At 34.0% G+C, this 12,169-nt stretch overlaps 1 protein-coding gene across 3 annotated transcripts in view; it reads right to left on the minus strand.

The window, feature by feature from the left end:
- The window catches only part of ATRNL1 (attractin like 1), a 572,934-nt gene that overhangs the window by 441,916 nt on the left and 118,849 nt on the right, over positions 1 to 12,169 (minus strand). For all 3 annotated transcript variants that reach the window (XM_023530113.1, XM_023530111.1, XM_023530112.1), the window contains one exon: positions 11,082 to 11,300. In XM_023530113.1, coding sequence (XP_023385881.1) covers positions 11,082 to 11,300 — 219 coding nt within the window. The remainder of the gene's footprint in view (positions 1 to 11,081; positions 11,301 to 12,169) is intronic.

Raw genomic sequence — 12,169 nt, forward strand, 5'->3', positions numbered from 1 at the left:
ACATGAAGTAAACACTGACAGAAATTAAAATAGAAATACACGATTTGACAATAATAGTGGGAGACAGCAATACCTCACTTTCAATAATGAATAGAACAACCATACAGTACATCATCAAGGGAATAAAAGACTTGGACAACACTATAAACCAAATGGACCAAAAAGACATATAGAGCATAATCCATACAACAGCCTGAGAATATACATTCTTCTCAAGTGCACATGAAACATTCTCCAGGACAGACTATATATTAAGTCATAAAACAAACTTCAGTAAATTTGAAAGGACTGAAGTCATAAAAAGATATGTTCTCTAATCACAATGGAATAAAATTAGAAACCAATGGCAAGAAAAATTTGGGAAAATCACAAATATGTGGAAATTAAGCAACACGCTCCTAAATAACCAATGAGCCAAAAAGAAATCACAGGGAAATTACAAATTACTTTTAGGTACATGAAAATGAAAACATCACATACCAAAACCTACAGAATGAAGCAAAAACACTGCTTAAAAAGAAATTTATAGTGGTAGGTTGCATTAAAAAAGAAAAAGGTCTCAAATTAACCTAACTTTTCACCTTAAGAAATTAAAAAATAAATAGAGAATTAAACTTAAAGCAAGCAGAAGAAAGGAAGTGATAAAGATTACAGTGAAAATAAGTGAAATACAAAGTAGGAAACAATAAAGAAAATCGACGAAGCCAAAAGTTTGTTCTTTGTAATGATCAACAAAATTGGCAAAATTTTAGATAGACTGACCAAAAAACTGAAGACACAAATTATTGAAATCAAGAATGAAAGAGGAGACATACTACTGACAAAGAGTGGAGGAAAATTTATAAGGAAACACTATAAACAACTCTATGCCAATAACTGAGATAACCTAGATGAAAAAAGGCAAAACCTTCGAAAGTCACTAACTACCAAAACTTACTCAAGAAGAAATAGAAAATATGAATAGGCTACCAATAAGGAGATTTAGTTAATAAACAACAAAATGCCAGAAAAGTATAGCTTAACTTATGAATTCTACCAAATTGCTTACAGGTGCAAACGTCATCAACAAATTACTAGAAAACTGAATCTGCTAGCATTTAAAAAGGATTATACACCATGACTATGTGGAATTTATCTCAGGAGTGCGCGATTGTTTAAACATATGTAAATCTATCAGGTAACACAATATACTAACAGAGAAATAAAGGGAAAAAAATCCACATGATCATCTCAATAGATTGGAAAATATTCAAGAAACAAGGAAGAGAAGAAAACTGTCTCAATTTGATAAAAGGCATGTATCAAAACTTCATAGCTAATATCATATTTAATGGTGAAAGACTGAAAGCTTTCCTTTTAAGATTAAAAACAAGACAAAAATGTCCTTTCTTGTCACTTCTATTCAGCATTGTACTGGAGGTTCTGGACAGGGCAATTAGGCAAGAAAAAGAAATAAAAGGCATCCAGATTTTTAAAAAGAAGATGTAAAACTAATTCTATTTGCAGGTAACATGATCTTACATATAAAAATCTCTAAAGAATCCACACACACACAAAAAAAGTTATTTAAGCTAATGAGTTGAGAAATGTTGTAGGATAAAAGACCAATTAGTATAAAGAAATCGGTTTTATTGTATTTCTATAAACAACAATCCAAAAATGAAATTAAGAAAACAATTCCATTTACAATAGCATCATAAAGAATTAAACACCTAGGAATAAATATATTTAACCAAAGAAATGCAAGACTTGTATGTGGAAAGCTACAAAACATTGCTAAAAGAAATTAATGTAAAGATATTCTGTATTCACAGATTGGAAGACTTAATATTATTAAGACAGCAATTCATTCTCACTGATCTACGAACTGAAAGTAATATCTATCAAATATCAACAGACTTTTTATAGGCATAGATAAGCAGATCCTAAAATTCATATGGAATTACAAAGGACTCAGACTGCCAAAACAATCTTAAAAAGAAAAGCAAAGTTGAAGGACTGACACTTCCCAATTTCAAAACCTACTATAAATTTACAGTAATCAAACCAGTATGGTCCTGGCATATAGACAGACATACAGATCAATGAAATAGAATTAGGTCCAGAAATAATCTCATACATTTATGGTCAATTGATTATTAACAAGGGTTGAAAATCACTAAGTGGGGAACAAATAGTCTTTTCAGTAAATGGTGCTGGGGTAACTTGATATTCACTTGTAAAAAAAATTAATTTAGGCCCATATATCACACCTTATGTAACAATTAACTAAATACGGATCAAAGACCTACCTAAATGTAAAAGTGTTAGAAGAAAATGTAGATGTAAATCTTCATGACTTTGGAGTAGGCAATGGTTTCTGAGATATGACACCAAAAGCAAAAGCAACCAACAGAAAAAATGTAGATATATTGGACATCATCAAAATAAAAACTTTATGCATCAAAGGACACCCCCAAGAAACTGAAGAGACAACCTACAGTTTAGGATAAAATATTTGAGAATATTATCTCTGATAAAGCCTACTACCCAGAATACATAAATAACTCTTAAAATTCTATAATTAAAAAAATAATTTAAAGAAACAAGAATTTGAATAGACATTTTCTAAAGAAGATATGTGAATAGCTAATAAGTATGTGAAAAGAGCATCATTAGTCATAAGAGAAAGGCAAATCAAAACCCCAATGAGCTACTACTTCACGCCTACTAGGAGAGCAGTGATCGAAATGATGGACAATAACCAGTGTTGGTGACGAGAGTGATTAAACCCTCAGATACTGCTGATGGTCATGTAAAATGGTAACTCTGGAAAACCACCTGGCAATTCCTCAAAAGATTAAATACAGATTTATTGTATGGCTAAAAATTTCATTCCCAGCTACATACCAAAATAAATAATAAAAAACATGTCCACACTAAAACAAAAAATGTTCATTGTAGCATTATTCATAACTGCAAAAAGGTGCCAGAGATCCATCAACTGATGAATGTATAAACATGTGGATGAAATTTAAAAACTTACACTAAGTAAAAGAAGTCAGACAAAAAAGGAAACAAATTATAAAATTATATATTATAAAATGAAATGTCCAGAATAGAAAAATTCACAGAGAAAGAAAGCAGATTAATAGTTTTCAGGTGCTGGGGGAAGGAAGAATAACTAGTGACTGTTGTAGGGTATGGGATTTTTTTGGGGGGGGAGGGTAATGAAAATGTTCTGGAAGTATAAAATGATGATAGTTGCATATGTACTAATTATAATAAAAACCACTGGATTGTACATTTTAAAACAATGGTTTTTATGGCATCTGAGTTATGTCAATAAACAGACAAACAAGAGAAAACGAATTAGATGAGCCGAAAATAATTTGCATAGATTTTTGCAACCTCCGTATATACAACATTCATAATGATATTTGATCCTTGCTCTCATCAAAAAAGTGAGATTTTTCCCACTCTTTGAACATGGACTGGCATCAATACTTTCTCGGAACAGTAGAATGCAGAATGGTATAGAAATTCTGGCTTAGACCTCGAGGCATGCATACTCTGCTCTCTCCTTTTTGGAATTCTATTCTAAGAATACCATATATAGAAACCCTGTCTATACTAGGGAGGATGAGAGGCCAAGTATAGCAGAGAAGATTCATTAACAGTTGAAGATCCCTAGACCAAGCAGCCAGCTCACACCACCAGACATGTGAGTGAAGCATCTGAGACCATCCAAAACCAGTCAAGCTGCCAATAAGTGCAGCCACCTGAGAAAAAAAACAAGAGAAATTGGCGAAACTGCCCAGCAGAATTCAGCAAAAGCAGATGATGCAGAATCATGAATAAAATTGCTTTAATACCTTAATAGTGAGCTGGGGTGCTATGTTAAATAATAATAAATAATTAAAACATAGATCTAAGAGAAAATTGGAAACACCTAAAAAAAAAAAATTAGTGAACTGAAATATAGATCAAAGGAGATGCAAGGATATACAATATAGAGAGAAGACAGTAAAAAAAAATTGAGGACATAATGAAAAAGCCTAACATAAGTGAAGTGAATTCCTAGAAACAGAGAAAGAATGGCACAGTGGAACAGAAGCAATACTTGAAGAGATAATGGCAGAAAACTTTACAAAAATGATGAAAAACATAAAGCTACAAAGTAAGTCGTACAATTCACAGTGAAAAAGAAAACCAATACTTAGGTACATCATATTAAAATTACTCATATCCAAAAACTAAGAGAAAAAAAATCTATTTAAAAAAAGTCAGAGGGATGAAAAAGAGATACTGCTTTCAAAAGATAAACAAAACTGAGAGAAATTCTTAAAGAGAATAAGAGGAAGCCAGAAGAAAAGGAAATTACAGCTTCAAATTATTTTTAAAAATATATCTGTCCACTTAGAATGTTATTTCCAGTAAAAATATCCTTCAAATATGAAGACACACACATACACAATAAAAACTTTTTCAGGTATACGAAAGCTATGATAATTTAATGCTATGATTAAAAACACAATATTTAAGTTAAAGTTCATCGAGCTAAAAAATATTCTAGCAGAAGGAAATTCAGATCTATAGGAAAAAATAAAGATCACAGGAAATGATCACAATATGGATAAATAAAGAGAATTTTTTCTTATGATTTCTTTATAAGGAAATTGTCTAAAGCAAAAATAATAATGTATTTTATGGTTAACAACTTATAAAGAAGTAAAATATACGGCAATAATTATACAAAGGACAGGAAAGGAGCAAATGGAATCACTATCATAATATTCTTACCTTATATATGAAGTAGTATAATATTGTTTCAAGGTAGATTGTGATTAAGATAAAGATGACTATTACAATCACTACAGCAGTCACTAAAAAAAACACAAAAGAGGTATAGCTAAAAATCCAATGAAAGTGATAAAAATGGACTTAAAAAACACTTAATTAATCCAAAAAAAAAAAAAAAAGCCAAAGGAGGAACAACAGAGGAAAAATAAAGGAAATATTTTAAACAAATATCATAATGATAGGACTTAAACTCAATAATACTAATATTATATTAAATCTTAATTAACTAAATACTCTGATTAAAAAAAAACAGATTGTGAAACTAGATTTTTTTTAAAAAAGCAAGACCTATAGACTATTTACAAGAGATTAATTGTAAATAAAAATACACTGAAGACTTCCACTTCTGCCCATGAAGGATTAACCACTCTGATAACTGACCTCTAATGGTAAATAAGAAAACTAAAGAAAATGTATGAAACATCTATTTTCAAATATTAACAAGCAGCTCAAGAATGGCATGCCTAAGAGAAGAAAAAACAAAATATGACTGCCATGCTTGCTACCTAGAGGCATATTTGAAGATGCAGCCCAAGGAAAGAAACCCAAACAAAGGCATTCTAGAAATATTTAGTTGAGGGAACAAGGGTCAAAGTTCAGGGAAGTCAAAGCTCAGGGTGGCTAAAATTTGTGGGGCAAAATCCTACAGAAGAGAGAGTTCCACATAGCAATCTGCAGAGGGGTTTGAATCTTTGACTGAATAATGAATTGATCACATTTTGAAACCCCATGAAGCTGGAGAAAGAACCACCAGAAAATAGTCAAATAATGCCAGATCTCACAGAGGACTGGGAATAGTTTGTATTCCTCCTAGTCAAAGTGGGGAGACCTCATAATACAGTGAGCATTGTACAAAGACCACAGAAAGGCACTGTCTTGGTAGAGGAAACAAATTAGCACTGGACTGAAGGCTGGAATGCACAAGCCCTAACAAGCCTTAAAAACAATTTTTGAAATGATCATACAGATCCCACATAACATACTGCATCCCAGAGTAAGGTTCGACACACTAAAAGATATAGAACATAACCAAATAATAAACTATAAAAAATAAATAATATCCAGATACCATTAAAAATAACCATGCTGGAAAATTTGATCCATAATCAGTAAAAAAAATATGTCAATAGAAACAAAGAAATGGCATATAAGATGGAATGAGCAAAGAAGGATTTTTAAAACAGCTATTAAAAGAATTCTCCACATACTCAAGAATATGGAGAAATGGAAAATATAAAATGACTAAAATATCATATCTATAGATGAAAAACAAAATAAGCAAAATGAAAAATAAGTTCAATGAGGAAAGAACAGCCTTTTCAATAAATGGTGCTGGGACATCCAGATATCACCTGCAAAAGAATTAAGTACCTATCTCACACTACATATGAAGAGTAATTAAAAAAAAAAAAAGAACTGATCAAAGACCTAAATGTAAGAGCTAAAAATAATAACCTCTTAAAAGAAAATATAGGCATAAATCTTTGGAATCTTATATTATGCACAGTTTCACAGGAATGACACCAATAACACAAGAAACAATAGAAAAGACAGACAGCACATCATCGAAATTTAAAACTTTTGTGATTCAAAGGACACTATCAAGAAAGTGAAAATATAACTCACAGAGAAAATATTTGCAAATCAATTTTTGATAAGAAACTTGTATTTATAATATTTTAAGAACTCTTATGGTTCAATAATAGAAAGATAAATACTCCAGTTCAACAATGGTCAAGAATCTGATAGACATTTTTCCAAAGAAGACATACGAATGGCCAAACGAGCACATGAAAAGATGTTCAACATCATTAGCCACCAATAAACTGCAAATCAAAACCACAACAAGGTACCTCTTTTCACACTCACCAGCATGGACCATAATTAAAATATGTAAAATAATCAGTATTGGCAAGGATGTTGGGTAACTGGAACCCTCATGCATTGCTGGTGGGAACGTAAAACAATGTGGCAGCTTTGAAACAGGCTGGCAGTTCCTTAAAAGATTAAACATAGTTACCATTTGACCCAGATATTCCATTCCCAAAGTAATGACAATATGTCTACACATACACTTGTACACGAAAGTTGGCATTATTCAAAAAGCCAACATTTGAAAAATGCTCAAATGTCCAGCAACAAGTGATGAACAGGTAAACAAAATGCGGTATATTCTTATAAGGGAACATGATTTGGGAATAAAAAGAAGTACTGCTATAAGTTACAACATGGATAAACCTCGAACACATTATGCAATGTGGAAGAAACCAGTCACAAAAGATTACAATTGTATGATTCAATTTATATAAAATGTCCAGAATAGGGAAATCCATAGAGATATAAAGATTAGTGGTTGCCTAGGGCTGACAAGGGTAGGTGGGGGGTTAACATGCAGTGACTAGTAAGCATAAAGTTTCTTTGGGGGGATGATAAAAATGTTTTAAAATTAATTGTGGTGATGGTTGCATAATTCTGTGAATATGCTAAAAACCACTGAGTTACACACTTTAAATGGGAAAACTGCATGGTGTGATGGTTAGTCTTATGTGTCAACGAAGCTAGGTTATAGCACTCCATTATGTAATCAAACACTAATGGTCTCTTCAGTGCAGTAGGGAGCTGTACATATGATGGGATAATCACTCTGATGACTAGGTACGTGACAGAGCTGACTTTAAGAAAGGGAGCTTATCCTGGATAAACCCAATCAGATGATCCCTGACAAGGAACTAGTATCTACTTGAAAAGAGAGATTAAAATTGTGAGGGATCCCATTTGAGGTTTTGAGACTACAATGCTAGTAGGAGATGAACCCTTCTATGCGGAGGAGGATGTGAGCATTCAGAAGCTGAAGTGATCACTGGCTGACAGCCAACCAGAAAACAGGCATCTCAGTCCTATGACTGCAAGGAACTGAATTCTGCCAACAATCAGAATGAGCCTGAAAGCAGATTCTTCCTCAGAGCTTCCAAAAAACACTCAGCCTCACAACACTTTTGAGACCTAAAGCAGAGAAGCCAGTCAGGCCAATGCCCCAACACCTGACATACAGAACTGTGTGTTTTAAATGGATATTATTTAAGCCTACAAATTTGTGATAATGTTTTATGCTGCAATAGAAAAATAATATACTCTCTAAAATAAAGCAGTGAGAGAAAAACAAACTGGTACAGTGCCACCTACACAAATCAAATAAAGAAGTAAACTATAACATCTCTGGAAAATAAAAGAGGATCCTTGTCATACACCGCTAAACCTTCATCTATTTTGAAAGTCTGTTATTAGGTGAAAACGTTTAGGAAATGTTATGTCCTTTTGCTGAATTCATCCACTTAATCTTTATAAAGCGAACCTCTTTATTCCAGATGATATTTTTTGCTCTGAAAACTATTTAACTGATATTAGCATAGCCAATTCAGCTTTCTCTTGATTTGTTAGCTATATATGGGTCCATTCTTTTACTTTTAAAATATGCAAATATCCTGTTTCACCTTAAAGTTTCACCCATTAATTTCAACATTCTTAAGTGGATTTTTCTTACAGTAATTATTACTGTGGGGTTCTAACAGTGATTTTTTTTTATTTCCCTCATTCCTTCTACATTTATTATTTGGAATTTTTCTGTAAGAAATATTTGTCTACCCTTGTCCATTTATTATTAATTCAGTCATTTAAATCAGTAGGAAACCATGGAGATGGTTTCATATCATTTCACTTTGGGCTACAACCCAATACAATCACTATTCTTTTTTGCCCAGATGTGATCTACTGAGAACTCTTTTAACTTGGCTCTGTGCCCCCTGACATAATCTCATCTTTCTTTTTCTTTTAATAGCACGTTCTGCCACTAAAACAATGCTCCAGGCTCATCTATAGTCTCCCTGTCTCAGCCCTAGAATTGGCCATTTCACTGGAAAACAGTATTGAGAAACCAAGATGTGGGCACTGGATTTACTCGTTGCTACTGGGGTGTCGTGGCTTCTAGGCCCTCCCTGCAAACAGAGCCAGGAAATATATATAAATATATTCTAACTATGTGTACACACTAGCTATATTAACACACACACGCACACACACACACACACACACACACACACACGAATTCATGCTGTTATCTCAGACCCTAATCCAACACCACGAGGTTATTTGCAGTCTTCACTCCTTGCTTACTTTTAACTTTTTTCTCTGTCAGAAACCTTCTCACATTAAACATACTTCATTTACTTATTTGTCCAAACCAAGTTAACATATAAGGTATTATTAAAATTGCTAACCTGTACCATGTGTGAGAAACAAATTTACTAACCAGAATAGAGTGTGTAAGTATAGTTCTTTTCCTTTAGCATTAGAGTATCCAGTCAAAACCCTATTTTCCAAAGTTACTTAGGTCAGCTATTTTTTTTTTTTTTTTTGGATGAGGTCATGGCATTTGTAGTACAGTTAAATTTACTTGTCAGTTTGCATTCCATCCTTCCATCCTGGGATCCCCAGACATCCTGATCGACTTTTTCATTCTTTGTGGTACACAATATGGTTTCTGACAAATGTTTAGTCGTGTATCAACTATCACAGTATCATAAAGAACAGTTTCAAAACTCAAAAAATTCCACTGGGAGGCCCCCTTGAGTCAATCCCTACCTTTAACTATTTGGGGCAAATAACCAATCTGATTTAGACTGATTTCCAGTTTTGCCTGCTCCAGATTGTTTTACAAGTGAAATAATACAACAAGTAGCATTTGGGTCTGATTTGTTTCGCTAAGCAAAACACATATAAGATTCAGACATGCTGCTGTATGAATTAACGATTTGTTCCTCTTTTGTTTTCATAAATTTCAAAGTTTATGAAGCAGGTTTTCTCCCACCCTGTGCCACACTCCCTTGGTCCATCTGGTCTTGATAAAACACATTATCAGCATCACACCTAAAGCAAGTTCTACTGTATCTCTTTATGTTTCTGCTGCAGAATTTTCACTAGTACCAGGGAAAGCTATTAATCAGACATACTGGCATAGCTCAGAAGTACAATACCTCCAGAGGCATCATTCAACCAATGAGGGATGAGAGCTAGTAATAAATGCCCTCCTGCCCTCCCCCAGTCCCTCAGTGGGTCAACTCTGAGGAGCATTCCACCTTGTTCTTGATAGGTAAGTAGGGGGTCTGAGTCCAAATTTCCTAGTGTAGTACCAGTTTAATAATGTACATATTACTGGTTTTTCTCCCTTCTTTCAAAGTCTGTATTACCTCAGTTGTGCTTCCTAGATTCACCTCTCAAATAAACTATCTCACCCAGTCCTTATGTCAGGCTGTTACCTCTTCTAGAATACTCTTTCCTGGAATGTCCCCAGGATTCACTCCCTCATCCACTCAAGATGTTTATTGTCACTTCTCAGTGAGATCTGCTCTTACCACTCTATTTTAAATTGCAAGCCTTATTCTCCCTTCTTTGTCTTACTTATTTAATAGCACTTATCACCATCTAACTTCACATATGTATGTATATGTGTAACAATTTTATTAATTTCAATTAAAAATATGGGTTCCATGAATGCAGTGATTTTAGTCTAATTTGTTAACCGCTGTCTCTCTAGCATCTAAAATAATCCTTGGCACATACATACATACATAGTAAGCACTCAATAAAAATATATTGAATAAATTAAATTGTCAAGAAGGTTGATTTTATTCAGTATAAGAACAGACTTCGTATGGGAAAAAGAAAGCCCTGAAAACCAGTAACTACCAACCTTCAAAACTGAACGGTAGTGAATACTGATGGCAGCTTTCAAAGTGAAGCCAGCTAATTCCATCGCAGATATTATAGCGAACATTCCCATACTTAGCATAAAGTTTGGCCGGATCCTCAGAGGTGCCTTTGAATTCTAAGCTATTATAATACTATGAATAATAAAAGACTATACTATAGGGTAGAAAACAGGCATGAAGCCAATGTTCTTTCTTAGCAGTTAACATGAAACCAAATCTACTCGCTACGTGCTATGCATCTAGTTAGTCTTTTTAGCGACTGCAAACGGAATACCATCTACACAATAGAGATGGACAGAGGGAAGAATATTTTTTTTATCTTGGAACTTTGAGCCTCATTCTCATTATTTTTTTCTAAATCTTTTTTATAAGAAAGGAAAAATCATTCTGGGTTTTGAAATTGTTTCAAAAACAATTTGACTGAAAAACTCAATTGTTTGAAAAACCGAACTTGTTTTCATCACATTTTATTACCTGGACACTGGATAAAAGACCACTCGTAATGCTTTTCTTTAGGACAAAGACTGGTGTCAAGGACCATCTCATTATTGTGCATTCCAAGATGCTTCATTGGCCCCCGTGAAGATCCTTCAGTGCAGTGCCCTCTTCCTGTATTACTAGGATCATTGCACCATCCACATCCAGGTTGCTCCAAACATTGTCCACAGGTTCGCAAGCCAGAACAATTTTGAGCTGCATGACAGAAGCATTAACAAATATGTTACATGACTTTATATTCAAATAGAATTGTAAGTGAATGGAAAAATAAATATAATCTGAAAAAAGACTGCAAAAAGTCATCTGTAGTATATTTAAATATTTTTTTGGTAATGACTAAGTGACAGTAACTACTTAAAGCAAATCAAACATACATCATGAACAAAGAGGAGGTAAATGGACTGGCTTGAGGTTTAAAAATTGTGGTGACAATGACATGGAGAAAAATGAAGTCAGTACTTAATGACTTCTGAACTTGGCCAGTATCAGGGCTTTTAGGGAACTGAATGTGGGCCCACATTCGCCATTGTCTGTGACTTGGAGCCCTGTTAGTTTGTTTTTGTTGTGCCTAGTAAGGGCCTTTAAGAAAAACCTGCATCTGCCTGTGAACAGCCAGTGTGAGTGATACCTGCCCATCCCCTGAGATAGCTGAGCCCCACTAGGACGGCCTCTCATGGGCAATGCTCCTTCCAAGAGCCCAAGATACTAGCATTGGCCAGCCTGTGAGGAGTGAACTCAGTCCAACCCAAGAACCAAACTGAATGGGAACATGGGAACTGGATACTCGGTCAGGCAACCGGCAGCGGCAGCCTCCTCTGACTGTCAGGGCTGCAGAATATCACTCCAAGGCCCACTCACTGAAGCTCAACCTGTTTTGTTTAATTGATGTATAACCTACTACCCTCAACAGAGCCTATCAGTACTGTGATGCCTTTTCCAAGTATAAACATTTTACAGTCTGCCACCTTATTTACAATAGTTCCTATGTAACGTTTTAAATTTTTAATTCACAGACTATCCTATATTCGGCTGAGACTTTAATTACTTTTACTGATTTTTTTTTT

Source organism: Pteropus vampyrus, unplaced genomic scaffold (genome assembly GCF_000151845.1).
Source record: "Pteropus vampyrus isolate Shadow unplaced genomic scaffold, Pvam_2.0 Scaffold46, whole genome shotgun sequence".
NCBI classification, from domain to species: domain Eukaryota; kingdom Metazoa; phylum Chordata; class Mammalia; order Chiroptera; family Pteropodidae; genus Pteropus; species Pteropus vampyrus.